General features: G+C 42.9%; 1 protein-coding gene across 1 annotated transcript in view; it reads right to left on the reverse strand.

Moving 5' to 3' along the window:
* The window catches only part of LOC129708650 (neuron navigator 1-like), a 512,158-nt gene that overhangs the window by 152,149 nt on the left and 336,013 nt on the right, over window positions 1–23,996 (reverse strand). The window contains exon 9 of the mRNA XM_055654539.1: window positions 12,897–13,035. Coding sequence (XP_055510514.1) covers window positions 12,897–13,035 — 139 coding nt within the window. The remainder of the gene's footprint in view (window positions 1–12,896; window positions 13,036–23,996) is intronic.

Genomic DNA, 23,996 nt, shown 5'->3' on the forward strand with positions numbered 1-23,996 from the left:
CCAACTCAGTATCCCGTACCTGCCTTCTCTCCATACCCTCTGATCCCCTTAGCCACAAGGGCCACATCTAACTCCCTCTTAAATATAGCCAATGAACTGGCCTCAACTACCCTCTGTGGCAGAGAGTTCCAGAGATTCGCCACTCTCTGTGTGAAAAACTTTAGGTACAGCGTGGAGACAAACCCTTCGGCCCACTGAGTCTGCACCGACCACCGATTACCGTACACAATCACTATCTTACACTAGGGCCAATTTACAATTTTACCAAAGCTAATCAACCTACAAACCTGTATGTTTTTTTGGAGTGTGGGAAGAAACCGGAGAGCCGGAGAAAACCCATGTGGTCACAGGGAGAACGTACAAACTCCGTACGGACAGCACCCGCAGTCAGGATCAAACCTGAGTCTCTAGTGCTTTAAGGCAGCAATTCTACCGCTGTGGCACAGTGCTGCTCCTACCCATGTCCTCCAGTGATATGGTAGACAGAAGAAGAAGACATTCTGAAGGAGGGTCCCGACCTGAAACGTCACCTATCCATTTTCTCCAGAGATACTGCTTGACCAGTTAGTTACTCCAGGGTTTTATGTTTTACTAAAGAATTAACATGTTCATTTACAAGCAGAAATACTCTATCTGATTTAATGCTGCTAAATAATTTGACTCCTTAATTCAAGGTTTATGACTGTTCCAACAGGTAGTATTCGGCCAGGTCATAGGGTGTGGAAAATAAACGGTTATCTTCCAAGATTAATTTTCACCTCCTTCCTTCCCTTCCATCACTCAACGCAGCCCAGTGTATTACCTGCAGTGTATTTACAATCTTCTCACTGAGACCACTATCTACTGTTTCAGGATTACATCACCAAAAGAGAAATGTATGTAAAACCAATGTCAAGTGTATAACCAAGTTTGTCTACGTGTAACGTGCTATATTTGATTTAATTATTATTCCCTTTTTCTTTCCCTATCCAAAACTGGGATCTTTCAAAATAATATTGCTTGGTGCTTCTCCATGACCCAGTTATCGGAGGGAGTTTTATAACTACATGGTTGGTTGCTTTTAATAGTCTGAGAACAACTGACAACATTGATAGAAGATTAAAAACTATAGCATCGTATTTTCTGCTGAAATGTTGTCATTCTTACATGTCAACCCAATAATGAAAATTACATTGGCATAAAGTGCAGTGTGAAGTGTTAAAAGATCACGCCGTGAATATCACAGCATGATGGTGCAGCAGGTAGAGCTGCTGCCTCCCAGCGCCAGAGACTTGGGTTCGATCCTGAACGTGAGTACTGTCTTTGTGGAGTTTGCACGTTCTTCCCGTGGGTTTCCTTCGGGTGCTCTGGTTTCCTCCCACATCCCGAAGACGTACTGGTTTGGGGGTTATTTAGCCTCTGTGCATTACTCCCAGTGTGCAGGGAGTGGATGCACAAGTGGGGTAACATAGAACGTGTGAACAATTGATCGATGGCCGGCATGACTCAGTGGGCCAATCAATAAATAAAACAGTTTTAAATTAATAAAGTTGATCTCTATTTAAAAAGAGACAATAATCTTTTAATTGCAATGATTGACCATTTTGATCGATAAGTGTGAGACTGGCTGTGATCATCTTTCCGTGGGAGAAATAGCTGACAATTACAGTTAGATTTACGAGGATGTTGCCAGGAGTCGAGGGTCTGGGTTATAGGGAGAGGTTGAGTAGGCTGGGACTCCATTCTATCGCACGCAAGGCGATGAGGGTTGACTTTATACAGGTGTATGAAATCATGAGAGGAATAGATCGGGTAGACGCACAGAGTCTCTTGCCCAGGGTAGGGGTATCGAGAACCAGAGGACATAGGTTTAAGGTAAAGGGGGAAAGATTTAACAGGAATCTGAGAGGTAACCTTTTCACACAAATAACTTGGTCATGGTGGGTGTATGGAATGAGCTGCCAGAGAAAGTAGGAGGCTTAAATATAGCCAATGAACTGGCCTCAACTACCATCTCTGGAACTCTCTGCCACAGAGGGTAGTTGAGGCCAGTTCATTGGCTATATTTAAGAGGGAGTTAGATGTGGCCCTTGTGGTTAAAGGGATCAGGGTGTATGGAGAGAAGGCAGGTATGGGATACTGAGTTGGATGATCAGCCATGATCATATTGTATGGCGGTGCAGGCTCGAAGGGCCGAATGGCCTACTCCTGCACCTATTTTCTATGTATCTACGTAGAAACAGTTAGACAGGTACATGCATAGGACAGGTTTGGTTGGATATGGGCCAAATGCGGGCAGATGGGACTAGTCTAGATGGGACATGTTGGTTGGTGTGGGCAAGAAGGGCCTGTTTCCAACCTGTATGACTCTATGATTCTAATTAACATTTGCAATGCTTTGACTCGGATCTGTTAAATTTTCGATAAAGGGCCTTTCCCACGATGCGAGTTTACCCAAGAGCTCTCCCAAGTTAAAAAAACAAACTCGTGGTACTTCATCACGAGTATTTTATTACTCTTGGAAATTTTTCACACTGTTCAAAAAACTTCACGAGTTTCGCGAGCTTACCACGTTTCCTGAGTTCCTGCCGTTAGCGTTACGAGCCGCTATGAGACGTCCACGAGCTCCGACGTACCCGCTACGTACATCCTACGTACTTACCATGAGTTTGATTTTTTTAAACTCAGGAGAGCTCTTGGGTAAACTCACATTGTATGCAAAGATCTGTCACATTTGACGGTGTCAGGTTAGGAAAAGGGGAAGTGCAATGAGACCTGGGTGTCCTTGTACATCAGTCACTGAAAGTAAGCATGCAGGTACAGCAGGCAGTAAAGAAAGCTAATGGCATGTTGACCTTCATAATGAGAGGATTTGAGTATAGGAGCAAAGAGGTCCTTCTGCAGTTGTACAGGGCCCTAGTGAGACCACACCTGGAGTATTGTGTGCAGTTTTGGTCTCCTAATTTGAGGAAGGATATTCTTGCTACTGAAGGAGTGCAGCGTAGGTTCACCAGGTTAATTCCAGGGATGGGGGGACTGTCATATGATGAAAGAATGGAACAAATGGGCTTGTATTCACTGGAAATTAGAAGGATGAGAGGTTATCTGATAGAAACATATAAAATTATTAAGGGAATGGACACGCTAGATGCAGGAAACATGTTCCTGATGTTGGGGAAGTACAGAACCAGGGGCCACAGTTAAAGAATAAGGGGTAGGCTATTTAAAACTGAGATGAGGACAAACTTTTTCACCCAGAGAGTTGTGAATTTGTGGAATTCTCTGCTTCAGTTAATTAGATAAAGAGAGTTAGATAGAGCTCTTAGGGTTAGCGAAATCAAGTGATTTGGGGAAAAGGCAGGAACGGGGTCCAGATTGTGGATGATCAACCACGATCACATTGAATGGCAGCGCTGGCTCGAAGGGCTGAATGGCCTAATCCTGCACTTATTTTCTATGTATCTATGTACGATATTATGCCAGAAGAATTTACTGGTGATTATGAAAACTCAGTAAGTTACAATATGGAATACTAGAAAAGTTTCCAAGACACACAAATACTACTTAACTTTATTATGCTTCATTAAACACAGATTCACATTATTGAAGACTCAGCAGCGTGCTTCATAATATTTAAAGACATTATTAGTTTTGGCAGATGTCAATTTTTCAAGCCAAAATTTAGTGGAACATTTGAAACACAGCTTCAAAGAACAGATCAACCAGCACTGTGTTATTTCTGAAGAGGAATGTATTGTTTAGTTTAGTTTAGTTTAGAGAAACAGTGTAGAAAGAGGCCCTTCGGCCCACTGAGTCCGTGCCACTGAGTCAATGATCACCCTTACACTAGTTCTATACTACAGATTAGGGACAATTTACAGAAGCTAATTAACCTACAAACCTGCACGTCTTTGGAATGTAAAAGGAAACCGGAGCACTCGGAGAAAAACCCAAGCGGTCACAGGCAGAACATCGAACCACTGTTCAGACAGCACCTGTAATCAGGATCAAACTCGGGTCTCTGGTGCTGTAAGGCAGCAACTCTATTGTTGTGCCTTAATTTCAGAATAGAACAAATAATATTATATTCATCATTGTAAATAAAAGCTTATGAAAAAAATATTTTGTGTAAAGACATGTTTCCAAAAATGTTGGGGATGCAGTAAATAAGAACTATGCTTTCCCTGATATACTAATTGATTTATGCAATGAATCTGTACAGTTTAAAGAAACTTGATGTGCACATAAGCTGTGCATAATTTGCCCTGGTTTCATCTTTCATTTACCATTAGTTAAGTTTTGTTTAGTTTAGAGGTACAGCGCATCCGTGCCACCCAACGATCTTCGTACACTAGCACTATCCAACACGTTCGGGACAATTTACAATTTGTTTTACCAAAGTCAATTAACCTACAAACTTGTACGTCTTAGTAGTGCGGGGGAAATCGGAACACCCGCTGAAAACCCATGCGATTACGGGGAGAACGTACAAATTCCATACAGATAGAATCTGTAGACAGGATCAAACAAGGGCCTCTTGTGCAGGAAAGTAGCAACTCTACTGCAGCACCACCACCGTGCTGTGCTGCCCATTGTCCCAATGAATCTCCAAACCCAGATCAGACCGCCCCGCCTCTCAAACATGACCTGGAGTGCAATTCTCTCTTGACATAATGATGAAATTTGGAAGGTGGAACGGAACACAGAAGTCACATTATGAACTGAAAGCTTTCTACGGACAGATCGTAAATAAGTTGTGCCTTGTTTGCACACATGTTCACAAATGAGACGAGAGGAGGTTGCGTGAAATCGTGCAGTCAGCTGGGGCTTCAGAGAGGTCTCGGTGGATAGATTTGAACAGATTGGCGATGACCTCTGTGTCACAGCATTCTGACATGGAGTAGGGTGATATTAAACAGTATTGGGAACATTCAGTCAGGCATTGGATGGATGGAGCAATTGTATCCCCTGTCCATTTTTAATTTTATTAGGACATTCGTATTGGTAGAAAGAAACCTCATGGCTTCATCATAGTGTGTAGGAAGGAACTGCAGATGCTGGTTTAAACCGAAGATAGACACAAAATGCTGGAGTAATTCAACGGGACAGGCAGCATCTCTGGACAGAAGGAATGGGTGACGTTTTGGATCGAGACCTGTTTATTTGGAGTTTGTACATTAGTTTAGTTAAGAGATACAGCGTGGAAACAAGCCTTTCAGCCCACCGAGTCCATGCCGACCATGGTCACCCATTCATTAGTTCTATCCTCCACACTAGGGACAATTTACAGAAGCCAATTCACCTACAAACCTGCGTGTCTTTGGAATGTGAGAGGAAGCCGGAGCACCTGGAATAAACCCATTCTCCTTGCGACTGCCTGGATTTTCTCCGGGTACTCTGGATCCCCATGACTTCCCAAAGACATGCTGGTTTGCAGGTTAAATGGCTTTTGTAACCCTGAGCGCGTAGGGAATAGATAAGAAAGTGGGATAACATAGAACTAGTGTGAATGGGAGTTGATGTTCGGCATGCACGGTGGGCTGAAGAGTCTGTTTCAATGTTTTATCTCTAAATCTAGACAGCATTATCACAGCTGTCTTTCCCTCCTTTCTCAGTCTGTCCATTCTTCACTATCCGCACATTAAGTAGGTTCCAATCTTTGCTGAGTAGTAACACTTACTCTCTGATTTGCAACTCACTGCAAATTTGAGCTAGACATAAATTGTCTACAGTTCTACAATTTATGAGGCCGGAAGAAGTGTAAACCAGCTGGAAACACTCAGCTGAAGACACATGTACTCAAGTAACTCAGCAGGTCAGGCAGCATCCCAGGAGAACATGGATAGGTGACGTTCCAAGTCGACAACCTTCTTCAGACTGATTGTAAGGGGAAAGGGGGGGGGGGGGGGGGGGGGGGGGGGGGGGGGAGGGGGGGGGGGGGGGGGGGGGCAGGACAAATCATGGCAGGTAATAGTTTGCTGCAGGTGAGGAGGGGGTTTGATAGGCAATTGGTTGGAAAAAGGGCAGCGATGAAAAAACATAAGGTGTGAGACAAAAGGATTGAAGAGTTGCAAATTGTGAAGCTAGAAGAAGGAATGTAGGTGGAAAGGGTGGGGGAGAGGAGAAACAGGTGTCAGCCCATGTGGGTCATAGGGGAAAGTGGGAGGGAAGGGGAGAAGAAGGTGGGCATGTGGGGAAGAGGGAAGGGGGCAAATTATGTGGACTCATAAGTTCCAGCAGAATCCGTGGAAAGAGAAAGAGAATTAACGTTTCAGATCAAGGACCCCCCCCCCCCCCCCCGTTGGAAACGGCAAGGGGCTTTAGGAGATTGGACTTTAGGGATACAGCACAGAAACAGGCCCTTCGGCCCATCGAATCCGCACAGACCAACGATCACCCTATGCACCAGACTATTCTCGACACTCGGGACAATTTAAATAAAAATTTACCAAAGTAAATTAACCTAAAACCTGTACATTTTTGGAGTGTGGGTGGAATGCGGAGCACCGGGAGAAACCCCACGCAGTCACAGGGAGAACGTACAAACTCCGTACAGACAGAACCCGTAGTCAGGATCAAACACGGATGTCTGGCGCAGTAAGGCATCAACTCTACCGCTGCACCAACGTGCCACCCTAAGGATGCTAATAATTTGGGGAGAAATATCTGCAGAGTCATGGTGTAAGGGTCACATCCATCCAGTAAGTAAAAGAAAATGTTTTAAAACATGAATAATTTTGATGAAGGCTTTGTTAAGCAGGGCTAACCAGGGTTGAGCAGAGCAAGACACCATTCAACTATTGAAGAACAAATAGCAACAACATTGTCAGACAGTGATGTTGAAGAACAAACTAGATCCTGGAACATACTTTAGGGTCAAGGCAGACAAACTCGGGCAACGGCAATGAAATCCAAGCCAGAGCATATTTTTGGTCAACCAGAGACACTGAGCAGATGCTGCTTTTCCTGAGAGAGATAAAACAGTATAGGAATGACGCAAACCTTGCCTAATCCTAAATAATCTTGTATCACTCACTGTTTATGACTAAATGGAAAACATGATTTTCAAGAAAAACTTTCCTGTCTTTCTTCCCAATAATCGTAGAATCATTGAATCGTTACAGCAGAAAAGGAGGCCATTCTGCCCATTGAGTCCATGCCAGCTCCTGGCAGTGTGATCTTATTCATCCCATCTCACTGCACTCTTCCACTGTTTAGTTCCTTCGTCTCTCTCAAGTGCCTATCCAATTCCCTTCTGAAGGCACTGACCATCAGCCCTCCAAACAGTGAATTCTGAATGACAAACCACTCTCTGAGTGGTTCCGTTTTTTAGTTTAGTTTATTGTCACGTGCACCAAGGTACAGCGAAAAGCTTTTTATTGCGTGCTAACCAGTCAGCAGAAAGACTATACATGATTGATTACAATTGTGTACAGAGAATCATCCTGTGGTTTGCTGGTGATTGCTCCCCTCATTTCTCTTTGAATGGGAAAGAATTTCCATGCGCAAATTGAAGGACGTGTTAAAATAAATTCTAGCATGTTATTTTCTGGAGGAAAACGATTTAGTGTATACTGTCTGTATATTAGACTCCAGTATCGGGATAAAAAAACAGTCACATGTTGCCATCATTCAACTCTCGGTGAATGCAATTCAACCAAAAGGTTCCAGCCACTTCCTTTGGATTGAAATATCTGCTGTCAAATGGGAACAAGAGACGAAGCCACTACAGAATAAAGTTAGTGGATGTTGTTTATACTGACATTCGCCTCTCTCCACCCATATCGCTGGGGTTTGCAACTTTCCTTCTTTTGCAGATGTGAATTTAATCACCCTGCTATATATTACTAGACATGTATATCTCTTTCTGTCATTACTATTGCTTCATCCCCCCTACACAAATTGGCCACAGCTAGGCCCAGTTTTGAATCCGCAAAAAAAATATTTTCTGAAATATGGGCTATGTACTGCCCAACCTTATTTAATAATATTATTTGAGCTTGTAAATAAAGAACAGCACCCCAGGGGCGGCACGGTGGTGCAGCAGTAGAGTTGGTGCCTTACAGTGCCAGAGGCACAAGTTTGATCCTTATTGCGGGTGCTGTCTGTACAGAGTTTGTATGTTCTCCCTGAGACCGCGTGGGCTTTCTCCGAGTGCTTCGGTTTCCTACCATACTCCCAAGACGTGCAGGTTTGTAGGTTAACTTGGCTTTGGTAAAAATAAATTGTGAATTGACCCTAGTGTGTAGTATAGTTCTGTGTACTGGGATCGCTGGTCGGCACGGACTTAATGGGCCGAAGGGTCTGCTTCTATGTTGTATCTCTAAACTAAACTAGATAGCAATCGGCCCCCACTAGGTATTTTGCTGGGTAGTAGGCAGCCTCCAGTACACACTCACGTCTACAGCTCTGCGCCATGCATGTTTCCCTGGGGCGATACATGACTGGAAACCAAAATCCAGTCATATATTAGCTCAGCGAAGCACTAGATATGTACATGCCATAACTGTTATGGTCTAACAGATGATTCTGACTGCTTTTAAAAGAGAATTTCTATTACTAAATAATAGTTCTTACAGCATTTGCACTGCTTTCAAAGTATATATTGTAAACTATAACATGGTAAATGAACCACTGATACAGTAGTAGAGCTAGACAATACCAGTTTATATTTAGAGTAGCCATATTTACAAATGTATCATTTTTACAAATTAAATAGTTTGGAGCAGGATTCTATATTGCAAATGGGAAAATGCTTTCCCGTTGTATTCCTTTAAGCTGCTGAGATGCATCCTCCAAATAAATTAAATGTTTCATAAATTGGAATTGTGTACTACTATTGAGGAACACAATATGTGTATTATCAGATATCTCAACGTGCTACTTTTTTTTGTAGAAATCTTCAGGCATCTGTTATATACAATAAAGTCTCTATCCCTCTTCCTCATCTTTTGTTCCTTTGCATGAACATAACTGAATGTAATGGAGTCATTTGTTGCTTTATATAAATAAAAGTTACGCAGCTGGAATTTTAATTTGTACAATTGACAGATGTTCCATCTTACAAAACTCACTTGCCTAAAAATATAATCATTTAGCGCCACGTTTTGTGCACGTTTCGATATTATTTCCGTGAAAATTCAACCTTAATGGAATATCCAGATCTATCTGCCATTGCATGGTTAGAAATTTCCGTCCTGATCTTCAACACAGCTGATGTGCTAATGGATTGCCGAATGTTTACAGTTTAGTTTATTGTCATGTGTACCGAGGTACAGTGAAACGCTCTTGTTGCATGCTAACCAGTCAGTGGAGAGACAATACATGATTACAATCGAGCCATTCACAGTGTACAGATACATGATAAGGGAATAACATTTAGTGCAAGGTAAAGGCAGCAAAGTCTGATCAAGGATAGTTCGAGGGTCACCAAGGAAGTAGATAGTAGTTCAGGACTGTTTGTGGTAAGATGATTCTGTTGCCTGATAACAGCTGTGAAGAAACAGTCCCTGAATCTGGAGGTGTGCATTTTCACAATTCTATACTTTTTTGCCCGATGGGAGGGGAGAGGAGAGGAGGGAGTGGCCTGGGTGCGACTCGTCCTTGATTATGCAGCTGGCCTTGCCGAGGCAGTGTGAGATTTAAATGTGTCGAGTGTATGTATTGCTGCAACCAAGGCACGCATTGCACCATCACTACGTGAGCCACTGAGAGAAGAATGGGTCTTCAGGGTGCTCGTGGAACGTGTCTGACAATGCTCCCATTTATGTGGCATGGCATCGAGAAATAGCCGAGTAAATCCCACGTTAAATTATGCACTAACCCATCAACTTTTCCTCATATTACCCATTGCCAACACATTAGGGTGGCACAGTGGCGCAGCAGTAGAGTTGCTACCTTACAGCACCAGAGACCTAGGTACGATCCTGACTACGGGTGCTGTCTGTACAAAATTTGTACGTTCTCCTGGTGACCTGAGTGGGTTTATTCCGAGGTATTCGGTTTCCTCCCACACTCCAAAGACGTACAGGTTAGTAGGTTAGTTGGCTTGGTATAAATGTAAAATTGTCCCTAGTGTGTGTAGGATAGTGTTAATGTGCGTGGATCGCTGGTCGGTGCGGACTCGGCGGTCCGAAGGGTCTGTTTCCGCACTGTATCTTAAACTAAACTAAACTTTGCACAGTTCATGCTCGGTGGTCCAAAGGGTCTGTTTCTGCACTGTATTTTAAACACAAAGTAAACTTTGCACAGCTCATGCTCGCCTATAGGACTGTTAAAGCACAAAGTACTTGTGCTATAGCACCAGGATAAGCGCTCATCCATGAAAACCAGGCCCAATGCCAAAGTAGTATCTAAACTCCCGGCTAGCGCTGCGCCAGCGCAGAATGCAGCCCCCAGTGAGCGCTGCGCGGACCTGCTGGAGCGGACATGGCCACTGGTGTGGAACCGACCAAGATCGGACCCCGCTGCTGTTCGGGCAAACAGCTGTCAGCAAGCGAGATGGACATCAGTGAGAATGGAGGATCATCGGAGAGTCGTCGCCCGCGACAGTGCCTGCGGTCAGCCGAGGCGTGGGGGGCACTGAGAACAAAGAGAGGCTGGGGGTGGTGGAGGGAGCGGGGGGGAGTGGGAGAAAGGAAGAGCGACTATATTAAATACTTTTGTAACTTTCTCAGCACCCTTTACTCTTTGCATACTTGTGTATTGTTTGCAAAACAAAGCATTTCACTGTACAAAGTAGATGTGACAATAACATAACAATCGATCAATTAATCAAACTACTTATACCCAGTAATGTCAAAGGATAATAACTAACTCCATATTCAGTAATAAACTGTCTACAAGCTAAGTGTTTAACGACGAAACCCAATCCCAATGCCACATGAGAATCTCAGTTGCCTTTACACATAGACTATGGGACAACAAAAACAAAGCGTGTAAATTCCAATATATCTTTGGGTCTAATAAGTGCGCACCTCAGTTCACAAATTACCCCCCAACATCTCCATTATATTTTCCCACAACCACCATTATCGCTATTGTGGGACATTTGGGAAAAACCTTTGTCCGAGCACTAAAGAAAATATACTTGAAACAAAACTCACATTGGTCTGTGGTAGTCTGCCCCATGAATGCATCTTAACTGCTACCATTCAACATCTTGGCCACTGTATTTCTTTGCAATGTCTTACCGCCATAAATTCACTTTGAGCAACCTGCTTTTTGCTGAAAAGTTAAAACAAACAGCTTCTGCCATACAAAACCTTACTTGGTTAATTCAGTTTTCTACCTTTGTTCATTTCCCTATTTCTTTCCACTACAGAGTTCGACCACTTTGAAGTGAATTCCAAACTCTAGATAGTCTTCCTACTTCCTGGATTTCTTCACTGCTGACCAGTTAACCTGTTTACTCGCGGCAGTAAAGTATTCATCTTTAAATCATAAACACCCCGGCAGAAGCAGAAGCTTAATTTTAATATTAACGTTCTGGCTCACCACTAAAAGTGCTGTACAGATGCTCCCCGATTTACGATGCTTCGACTTACGATATGCCGACTTTACGATGGTGCAAATGTTGGGCAACAGCAGCGAGCCACAGCTCACTTCCAGCCACGTGATCACATTGTATTAAATGCGTTTTCGACTTACGATATTTTCGATTTACGATGGGTTTATCGGAACGTAACCTCGTCGTAGGTCGAGGAGCAGCTGTACCCGAAAACGAACAACACATTACCCTTCCATATCTCTATGTCTCCCTCTCCCCTGACTCCCAGTCTGAAGAAGGGTCTCGAACCAAAACCTTGCACATTCCTTCTATCCAGAGATGCTGCCTGTCCCGCTGAGTTACTCCAGCTTTTTGTGTCTAACTCCCCAGACAAACTTACTTCTCTTCTGTTGTTGGCAGCTTTCATATTCATTTTCTGCAATAGTGAGCGATAATCCCAGAAGAGAAGTTTAATTCCATCCCAGATTGTAGCAGTTATTTTCTATATCTATGCATTTATACATTTCAAAAATCCCTGTGTATGTCTGCTCCAGCTGACAGATGCTTTTCGAATATATTTCTAATTGCAGATGAACAGTTTCAAACAAAGACAATCTTTACTATATATGTCTTTCAAAATGTAGCATTAGCACAGCTGTACTGCTCTACAGATTCCACTCTGCCTTTTGGTGTAACACACCCGATTATTGATGGTTATTTGGCTGCCTTCCATGCAGTACATTATGAGGTGAAAGAGTTGGTTGGGGGAGGATTATATCATGTGTATAAGAAGATATAACTTTCCCTCCTGCACTAGCTTTCTATGTGGATGTAATATTAATCATGCCCCTTTGCCATGCCTGCATCCAACAAGCAGCGTGCTGTAACATTCTTCTTGGCTTGTGCCCAAATAGTACGTTAAAACAAAGGGGCATTATAAAACAACAGTATTGCAAAACTTGTAGAAAACCCGCACAATAAAATAACAGGCACTTGTTTCCTTGTTGTAAAACTGCTCAGGAAATGCACAGTTCCCCATTTCTCGTTTTTTTGCAGTTTTGAGAAAAGGCCCAAAGCAAAATAAACCCCACAAATAAGACAAGCTGTTTTATTGAAATAGGCTCAGTGATCTATTCCTTTTCTCCAGAGATGCTGCCTGTCCCGCTGAGTTACTCCAGCTTTTTGTGTCTATCTTCAGTTTAAACCAGCATCTGCAGTTCCTTCCTACACATCACCAATGTTACCGGGTCTATGAACAAGTGGTGCAGGATTAAATAACCAAACATAATGAACATCATTCGATTCAAAGAGGTAAAGAGATGATACAACAATGGTCTTAGCTTTTGTTTTCTGGAGGAGGAGATTATAACACCACCTAACAAACAGATTGTTATCGCTCTATTTTTTTATCGCCCTATTTTATTCTTACCGCAACGCCGGAATTTCGTCTGGATGCCACGGGAGTGGTTGGATAGGAGTTGAGAGATGAACTGGCATTTAAATCTTCAGAACTAAGATTGTCAGAGGTGTCACTGAGGCCACTGCTCACGGAGCTGCTTTCATCCCAACTGAAAGAGAGAAGTGAAAATAAAGTTGAGAAGCCTAATGCAAAGCAAACACATTAGGCTTGAAAAGCAAGTGGACCTGACACGTACAGTTCATTTTAAAGCACTCTGCAGCAGGTTTTTAGAAAGTGACATACATTAATCAAAAAATGTCTTTTGACTGTCAAAAATACCTTTTGTAAATATATCTAAACTAACTACAGATGACAGAAGGTCATTCTTCTAGAGAAGTGTTGAAATCCCACAGCTGCACTGAATTATTAACTAAAATATCAATGAGATTCTAAATTTGCAATATACTAAATAAGTCCTGGGAAATCAATACTTATATCTATTATCAGAAGCCCCATTTTTAGTGTGCTTATGAGTTCTGGAGAAAAGCAAATAGTCCTAAATTAAATTACCACAATTATACATATATAGCCATCCAGTTAATATACCATGAATGTGAAAAGTTTGTGTTTTGGCAATTGGAATTTATTTCTGTGGTCCCTATCTGGCAAAATCGACTTTTCTGCCAATGTTATTGCTTTTTCACGTAATCTCTGGAATTCAATGATTTCCCACATCTAGTTTTCATAGAATTCTTACAAGGCATGTAACGTCTCCAATTTCCTGCGCAATGGGACGGAAACTCCCTGTTGATGCCATCACATATAAACTTACTAAACCCTTGGGGTGGCACAGTGGTAGAGCTGCTGCCTCACAACGCCAAGACCAAGGTTTGACCTTAACCTCGGGTTGTCTGTGTGGAGTTTGCACGTATTCCCTCTGACCTCGTGGGTTTACCCCGGGTACTCCACATTCCTCCCACATCCCAAAGACGTGCAGGTCTTTTGGATAAGTGGCCTCTATAAGGTGTCTCTAGTTTGCTGGTAGTGGATGGGAAAGTAGGACTACAAAGAGCGAGTGTGAACAGGTGATCGATGGTTGGCGTGGACTTCGTGTGCTGAAGGGTATGTTTACATGTTGTGCCTTCCAATCAATCAACTTATCACAATCCCTTTCCATAATTTTATTGATGGTGGTACATGGCATCCGCGCCAACAGCCTGTCTCGTCTTTTTCTTCTTTTGCTGTTTTGGACATATAAGATTATTAAGGGTTTGGACAAGCTAGAGGCAGGAAGCATGTTCCCGATGTTGGGGGAGTCCAGAACCAGGGACCACAGTTTAAGAATAAGGAGTAAGTCATTTAGAACGGAGACAAGGAAACACTTTTTCTCACAGAGAGTGGTGAGTCTGTGGAATTCTCTGCCTCAGAGGGCGGTGGAGGCGGGTACTCTGGATTCTTTCAAGAGAGAGCCTGATAGGGCTCTTAAAAATAGTGGAGTCAGGGGATATGGAGAAAAGGCAGGAACGGGGTACTGATTGGGGATGATCAGCCATGATCACATTGAATGGCGGTGCTGGCTCGAAGGACCAAATGGCCTACTCCTGCACCTATTGTCTATAGTCTATTGGTCTGTGTTAACTTGTATGTTTTTAGTGTATTTTTAGTTTTTGTATAATGCAGGGGTGGGGGGGGGGGGGTTAGGGGAAACCTATTTTATCTCTTTCCTCGACAGTGATGTGCCTTTTTAATCGTATCTCCATCTGCACTGTGGTTTTAACATCGTGGAACTGGCGGTCTCTTTGTTAGTGATCGACTGCGAGAGCTCCAACTGCAGAAACTTTGATCGCCCTGATGTGGGAGTTTTGAGCGCCGACTGCGGGAGCCTCGATCGCCCCAACTGCAAAAGTTTTGATTGCCCCGACCGCAGGAGAAAAAGAGAACAGAAGGTATAAGCTATTTGTCTTCCATTCACAGTGGGGAATGTGAGGTCGCGGAAAAAACAAGATGGACGTGCTGCCTGCTCTGGTGAGGACATGGAGGGAGTGCCGTGAGTGCAGTGATCTCGGTGTGTTGCGGGGACATGGCGCAATCAGAACATCCTGGAGTCTACTGCGAGTGTGGATGGCTTTCTGAGTGTTCGGGCGGACAAGGACTGCAGAGAGAGTGACAGTGATCGATACAACTCTGGTCACATCATGGTGAAGCAGTGTGTGTGTGGCCTGGACATTGTACTGATGGCTGTGGGTCTCTGCTTATGCTGTGTGCCTTGGAGATTCTCACACGCCGTTGCGGTGGCTGTTTATGTTTAATCGTTATGTGGTCATATATCTTGTTGCTTTTTTGCAAGACCGTTGGCAAATCAATTCCTTGCATGTTTACATACTTGGCTAATAAATTAATTACAAATTAACTACAATACAATAGGTCCATTTGTTTTATATGGTTAACTATTTCTAATGTGTACTCAGTGAAACAGCTGTGTAGCGGAAGAGTTGCTGCCTCACTGCGCAAGATTCCAGCATTCAACCCTGACTACGGGTGCTGTTTGTACGGACTTTGCATGTTCTCCCTGTGACCGCGTGAGTTTTCTCCGGGCGGTCCAGTTTCATCCTACATTCCAAACACATGTAGGTTTTTAGGTTAATTGGTTTCTGTAAATTGTCCCTGATGTGCAGGATAGAACTAGAGGCTGGTGATCGTTGCTCAGCGTGGACTTGGTGAACTAAAGGGCCTGTCTCCACGCTGTATCTCCAAACTAAACTAATCTCTCTAAACTAGCAGAGTGCTAACTTCATGTAAGCATGTTAAGGGCTCATCTCAGAACATTATTAAAGAAGCATTCCATGTGATCAAGTTTCTTGTGTATCACATGAAGATTAATAACCGAGCATTAATTGGGATTTACACAGGTAGTAACGGTTTAGGATTGGGATTTATACAGGGTAGTAACTGCAAGCTAAACACCGGAGACAGTTTGTAAGTTGATGGACCTGGAAGCCTTACTTTATGTTCAGAGTAATTTTATTGTCAATGTCAAAAGACCCTATTAAAATGACACTGATTGGGAAATTGCGACATAAAAATGGAAATGAGTGAGGACTTCATTCCAGCAGGACCAAGTGTAATTACACACTGACAGGTTTTCAATGCAATGTAACACATGGTGGATTTATACAGTGAGTTGTAAGAGCAGCGAGGAGAGGAGACATTTACGGAGAGAATTGAATGCCGCATTTGCATTCCATCTGATATTCAGATGCATAGCATTATAGGCACCTCCATCAGACATGCTTGTCAAAGGCAAAAAGGTAAATCAAAGTTGGAAGAAACATGGAGGAGTGCCAAATCAAAAGGATGATCCAGATTAAATTGGAGGTCTGTTAGCCATGAAGAACTACCGAGAAAGTTGGAATGATATCACTCATCTCAGTAGGGGAGGTGTTTAAATGCCGGCATTACATTTCTTAAGGACTAACAGGGATGTTGTGATCAGTTGTGTTGGAAGGAACTGCAGATGCTAGTTTACACTGAAGATAGACACAAAATGCTGGAGTAAATCAGCGGGACAGGCAGCATCTCTGGAAAGAAGGATTGGGTGACGTTTCGGGTCGAGACCTTCCTTCAGAGCATGGAAATAATCCGTGATGGGAGATTTCAAAAACTATCACGATAATTACTTTTTGTTTGCATTTCTAAGGAGGAAATCCATAAGGGGCTAGAGTTTATGCAATCGAAATAAAATGACTATGCATTGGTATGGTATCTGGAACTGGAACTCAAGTCAATCCCACATAGCACAGGCCAACAGTAATGCCAAAAATAATCTGGTTTGATGCATAACAACTTTGAGATCTGAATCTAGAGTTATTAACATTATAAATATCAATTAAATAGCAGCAAATGTAATACAATTGCATACAAGCATCACAAATTAAAATATTAAAGCACAAATTATATTTAATTAAAATATTAATTAGAATGAAATATGAAAACATACTGGAGTAGATTTTCCTGGTGTGATTTCAACAAATGTATAAGTCAAGTACCTCAATAATATTCCAATAGTGAATAAAAAGACTAACAAAAGCCTTGAATTATTTTGTATTGAATGGTGGATATTGTTGTAATATTTTTTTTTCCTTTCAGTTGTCGATCTTTGGACATCGTAAATGTGAGTAAGCCATTTGGCCACTTGAGCCTGCTCCACTATTCAATAACATTCAATAGCCGATTCAAACTCGGCCTCAATACCACTCTCCCTGTCTCTTCCCATCCCCCTGGATCACACACACCACCGTGCAAAACTGTATCCAAATCTCACTCCTTTCCTATGCCACACTTTTGCATTAAATTCCATTAGTTTCCAAAGCACTCGAACCTGCATGCTGATTTATTCAGTACAGATCCACCACCGATTTTCCGGCAACTGGCGATCCTTAAATCCGGACAAATGTATGAGACCGCACAGGCCCGCACTTGAGTCAATTACATTAACTCTGTTTGATTGTCCTAGGGTTTGTTAAATGTCTTCTTAATTCCAGCATTTTTCCAAAAACCTATGTGAGCAATCTTGCTTATAATTTCCTGTTTTCAGACTTTATGTTTTATGAGATTTACGTCAGACTTTTGGGATACAATGCAGAAACAGGCCCTTCGGCTCACTGACCAGAGATCACCCCGTACACTTGCACTATCCTACACATTAGGGACAATTTAAAATGTTACTTAACCTTGAAAGGAATAGTGTTTAGATTCTGTACTCCGAGTTTACTTCACTTACCAGAAGTACATGTCAAAGATGTTGACATGTTATTTCACTCAACTAAAGAATCATCAAAAGTGCATGATATTTTTATTGTCATGAAACCCTTTACTGCAAGAGGAATTTGCTAAAAGGTTCTGATTGTTGGAACGTTAAAGATCTCGTTGGTTTAACGTGCTATATTTCATCCTATTTTCAGGGGATTTCATTCATATTTCCCTGAATTTATTATTTGAGGTTCATCGTTACTCTACCCTCCCTTGTAAAACTGATCACCACCATGAAACCTACTACGTGCCCCCTAGACACTGTCCCCTCGGCCCTCCTAAAGGACGTCATTACAACAGCTGGTTCCAGCATCCTCGCCATCTTCAACAGCTCTCCACTGGCCACTGGCACTGTGCCTACCTGCTTCAAGCATGTGGTGGTCCAACCACTCCTGAAAAAACCTAACCTCGACCCCACCTTGCCAAGCAACTACAGACCCATTTCTAAACTGCCTTTCCTCTCAAAAGCCCTCGAAAAGGTAATTTTAAGTCAACTTATACCTTACCTTCACCAAAACACTTTCTTGGAAACTTTCCAATCAGGTTTCAGGGCTCATCATAGTACAGAGTTTGCCTTGCTGAAGGTACACAATGACCTACTCCTCACCATTGACTCCGGCGACTGTGCAATCCTGCTCCTTCTTGACCTCAGTGCAGCATTTGATACTGTCGACCACACCATCCTAATTGACCGTCTCCGGTATGGGGTTGGTATTGATGGCACTGCCCTGAGATGGTTCATCTCCTACCTCAAAGGTAGGAGTTTCTCGACTAACATAGGCAACTCATTCTCCTCCCCAGCTAATCTCTGCGGTGAGGTTCCACAACGTTCCATCCTTGGCCCCATTCTCTTCTCCCTGTATATGCTCCCCTTAGGCCAAGTCATTGAAAGGCACGGCATTTCCTTCCATTGCTATGCAGACGATACCCAACTCTATCTCCCCCTGAAGCCCAAAACCCAATCTAATCTGTTTAACCTTACCCACTGCCTCGAGGATATAAAGTGTTGGATGGCCCAGAACTTCCTCCAACTAAACGAGAGTAAGTCTGAGGTCATCCTTCTCGGCCCCGCGGACTCAATCAAAATGATAGCAGGCAGCCTTGGAAGCCTTACCCCACTACTCAAACCTCACGTCAAAAACCTTGGCGTGATATTTGACTCAGCTCTGAAATTTGACAAACAAATCAATGCCGTGGTGAAAGCTAGCTTCTTTCAGCTTTGGACGATAGCTAAAATAAAAGAATTCCTCCAGTTTGATGACCTGGAAAAGATCATCCACACATTCATCTCCTCCCGCCTAGATTACTGCAACTCCCTTTACACTGGCATCAGCCAATCTTCCCTGTCCAGCCTGCAACTGGTCCAAAACGCCACAGCGAGACTCCTGACGGGCACCCGAAAAAGGCACATCACCCCGATCCTGGCCTCTCTCCACTGGCTCCCTGTGCGGTTCCGTATAAACTTCAAGATACTCCTCCATGTCTACAAAGCCCTCAATGGGCTTGCTTCCACCTACATAAAAAGTCTTCTCACCCACCACTCCACCTCCAGGCCCCTCAGATCGGCCGACTTGGGGTTGCTGAATATCCCACGGTCTAGGCATAAGCTCAGGGGCGACCGCGCCTTTGCGGTTGCAGCCCCTAGACTGTGGAACAGCATCCCCTTTCCCATCAGAACTGCCCCCTCCATCGACTCTTTTAAGTCAAGACTAAAGACTTATCTATACTCCGAAGCCTTTCCTGACGTCCTCTGAGTGAGGGCTACATGTATATATGTATGTCGTCTGTTTTGTTGTACTATTCTTATAACAAATGTAAAGCGCTTTGGCCAATGAGAGTTGTTTTTTAAATGTGCTATATAAATAAATGTGACTTGACTTGACTTGACTTGCATAGTTTTAAGGACAAAATTCAATTTTCACTCAAAAATAGTACTGCATGAATGCAATACTAATAGAGGTACCATCTTTTGGATGAGGCGTTAAAACCAAGGTCACATCTGGTCTCTCAGGTGGACAAAATGACCCAATTTCAGTTTAGTTTATTGTCACGTGTACTGAGGTACAGTGAAAAGCTTTTGTTGCATGCTAACAAGTCAGTGGAAAGACAATACATGAATACAATCGAGCCATTTACAATGTATAGATACATGATAAGGGAATAACATTTAGTGCAAGGTAAAGCAAGGAAAGCCCGAACATGCACAGTCCGAGGGTCACCAATGAAGTAGATGGTAGATCAGTACTGCTCTCTGGATGCTTGATAGCAATTTACTTTGGTGAAGAAGTTCAGGGGGAGTTACCTTTGGTGCCACATGCAATATTTACCTCAAGCTGGTTTACAGCAGCAAAGACTCCCACAACATACAACATATGCAGATAACACTTAACTTGTCGACATAGAAAGCTAGCGACCAAATGCTGATAAATAGAATTAAAATCGATGGTTGGAATGGACATAATAGGGTGAAGGGACGATTTTACGACTTTTATAAGATCAGTTATATGACATTGTAGAAGGCTTTCTTTGCACAGGATCTTACCAATTATATTCCTCCCAGAGGAAAAATGACATGAGATTAGTTTAAGTTTAATGTTGAACATCAGTGGAAACTACAGTGCCTGCTGTTGTTCATTGGTTACTTTTCACTGTGTTTTCCTTCTTTCTTTAACTATCATTTCTCACCCTTTAGTTCTCTCCTTTTCCTACTATTTTCTTCCCTTCTACGTATTTCTCAGTCATTAAGAACCATTGATTCAGCAATTAAATAATTAGCTCAGTTGTTCACTTTATTCTCTGAAGTCCTGTTGCCCTCACAAGGGAAAACCACATTGAGCTGCTGTGGGAGGGGTAATGCCTTACTAATAGAGCACATGGCAAGATGCTCTGCTTCAGCTCAAGAGGAGATCAGCTGTCTTGCCACTGGCATGATTTAAATTAAGTACAACTGATTGTTCTCGTTACATTAATAAAAAGCATTGTGCGATCAATTTAAATGCACCATTAGAATCCATCAGATGGGCTGAAGGGCCTGTGTCCATGTTGTGTGACTCTAATAGCAGAAACATTTTTTAAACAGGTTTTGTGAAAATGGAAGATAGACACAAAGTGCTGGAGCAACAGAACGGGTTAGGCAGCATCTTTGGAGAAAAGAAACAGGTGCCGTTTTGGGTTTGAGCCCTTACTCAGACTTGCAGAAGTCCAGTCGGAGAGAGGGGAGGAAAACTTCTTCATAGTAGGCATACCTGGAGGAGATTTTGCAGTGGAGCAGACAAAATTTGTGGGAGGATTTCAAGAGAGAGTTAGATTTAGCTCTTAGGCCTGAGGGAATAAAGGGATATGGGGGAAAAGCCAGAACAGTATACTGATTTTGGAGCTGGCTCAAAGGGCCGAATGGCCTACTCCTGCGCCTATTTTTTTATATTTCCATGAAGTCGAAGATAGACACAAAGTGCTGGAGCTACTCCGAGGCTCTCTGAGTTGTTCCAGCACTTTGGGCGTATCTTCAATGAGATGTGTAGGAAGGAACTGCAGATGCTGGTCAATCCGGGAGTTCAATGAGATGCAGCCTGACCTGCTGAGTTGCTCCAGCACTTTGTGCCTATCTTTGTAAACATGGAGTTCCGCGGCATTCATGTTCTCATGAAAAGAGAGGCCACAAGACCCAACTTGTGCATTGTTAGAGCCCAATAGCTTAAATGTAGTTCATAAAAATAATAGGACACTGTGTTATATGATGGTGCCTTTGTCTGCCTGGTGTGATTACACTGACAGGTTAGAGTCACAGCAGCAGATGTCCTGAGCCACAGCCTCATCGTGTGATAATGCATTACTGACCTTCCACATTTACGTGGCAGCTGTGCACTGAATGGTACATATATTTTTACAGGACATCTGATAAAGACGTCACTTCTCACTGTCTCTTGTCCAACAAAACCTGTCAAAATCCTTTCCAGGTCATATATCTGAAGAAGTCAGACATACCCAGAGGGAAACAGGATTCAGTAGTTTTACTTAAATCAGTACTTAATTTCGCTTGAATGATTTCCATTTTAATTTGAAGATAGACACAAAATGCTGGAGCAACTCAGCGGGACAGGCATCATCTCTGGATGGAAGGAATGGGTGACGTTTCGGGTCGAGACCCTTCTTCATACTTCGAACAATCCCTGTTCCAGACGTACACTTGCCTTATCCCCAAATACTAGTTAGTTCTCCTTCCATTTTATTTGTATGTGCATTCTAACTACGCAGCAAGAATTTACACTGTAGCTAAGGATTTCTCGTAATTACTTTGCTTACAGTGATGATTTGAAATCGATGAAATAGGTCTGAAGAAGGGTCTCGATCCGAAACGTCACCCATTCCTTCTCTCCGAAGATGCTGCCTGTCCCGCTGAGTTACTCCAGCATTTTGTGTCTATCTTCGATGTAAACCAGCATCTGCAATTCATTCCTATACCCAGATTGTTGAAGGTTTGTTGAAGTATGTTGATTGCGAATGGAAAGGAAAATTGATTGATTAATTGAGAGATACAGCAGGGAAACAGGCCCTTTGTGTCCACACCGACCATCGGTCAACCGTTCACCCAAGTTCCATCTTATCCCACTTTCATACACACTCCCGACACACTAGTGGAAATTTACAGAGGCCAATTAATCAACAAACCCACAGGCCTTTGGGATGTGGGGCGGAAACCAGAGCACCCGGGGTAAACTCATAGGGAGAACGTGCCCACCGAGTCCACTCCGACCAGCGCTACCCCGTACACTAGCACTATCCTACACATTAGGGACAATTTACAAGTTGAGCAAAGCCAATTCACTGACAAACCTGTACGTCTTTGGAGCGTGGGAGGAAACCGGAGCACCCAGAGAAAACCACCCATGGGTTAAACGTACAAACTCCATTCAGACAGCACCCATAGTCAGGATCAAACTCGGTTCACTGGAGCGGTAAGGCAGCAGCTCTACCACTGCACAACTGTGCTGTCCTCATTCAGTAACATTTCTCAGACCAATTCTGTACGTTTCTCTTGTAGAAGTATTTAAGTGTTGAAAGATGCAAATTCACAATGTTACATTAATTGCAGACCAGAATCAGAGATACCCTGTAGTGAGCTAAGGTGCTGTAGACAACCTCTAGATTTTAACCCTTAATTTTGCATGTGCTTTCACCATATGTCTCCTATTTACAACTGTGAATATTGTTAGTCTCACAGTAACTTTCATTTGAAATGCTCTAGTCATAATTAGCAAGGGAGATTGTTTAAGGTGACATTTGAAAGAAACACATTATAGATTTAAGGAAGCAATGAAGATGCCTATCAATGAAGATGCCCATGTGATATTGGAAGTGTAAATGTGGTTAGGCTAAAAGGAATCTTCATCATCATCATCGTTGATAACATCAACAGGCAAGGTGTCTTACAATGCTACGTATGACAGTGATGGCAACTTATACTGAAGTGTGGATAGCCGTTGGCTCGCTAGAACCTCGTCCGCCCTTTGGCAGGTCTTGTTTTTGGTCCCGCTGGGGGTCCTCGGCCCCCTTCTCACCTGGCAAACCAGGTGGGGGAGACGGTTTAATCGCCGACTATCCGACCATGGAGCAGAAAGCACGGGATTACATGGTACCCGTGGCGGGGGGGAACTCCCCCCGACCTGACCTGACTGCCCGGGCGTTTCCGACCAGAAGCGAGAGCCCCTCAGGGCTCGCCTCCCCGCCTCACCTAGTAAGTGAAAAAGCGATCCGAGGAGTGGTATTTCACTGGCAGCCCCGGAGGGCTTCCCACTTATTCTACACCTCTCATGTCCCTTCACATATATCTTAAAGGAATCTTACTTTCAATATATTCCAATAAGAGTAAGCAAATTGTTTGCATAAATGCAAGTGAAAGATTATAAACAACCCTTAAACGCAAAACATCCAAAAATATATATTTTTTAAATGTGATTTATATATAACTAACCATGGTTGGAAAATAAATTAGTTACACCACAGAAGAACACAGGAAGAAAGCAGTCCGACAATTCTTTCATTAAAAAGAGCTATGAGGTAACTAAAATACATTAAGTGCATATAAGGTACTTGTTAAATGAGCAATCAGCTAATGAGGTCTGCACCTCATCAGTCTTTCAGCAAAGGGAAAAAAACCTTCAACCCCTGTGTAATCCTTCTATTGCTATTTTAGTTATCCTTGAGTTCATGACCTGCATTGACCGCTTGTGTATGTGCATGTGAGTGTGTGCATGTTTGTATGTGTGCACATGTTGCATGTGTGTGCGTGCATGTTTGTATGTGTGCACATGTTGCATGTGT

Source organism: Leucoraja erinacea, chromosome 24 (genome assembly GCF_028641065.1).
Source record: "Leucoraja erinacea ecotype New England chromosome 24, Leri_hhj_1, whole genome shotgun sequence".
Classification (NCBI taxonomy): domain Eukaryota; kingdom Metazoa; phylum Chordata; class Chondrichthyes; order Rajiformes; family Rajidae; genus Leucoraja; species Leucoraja erinaceus.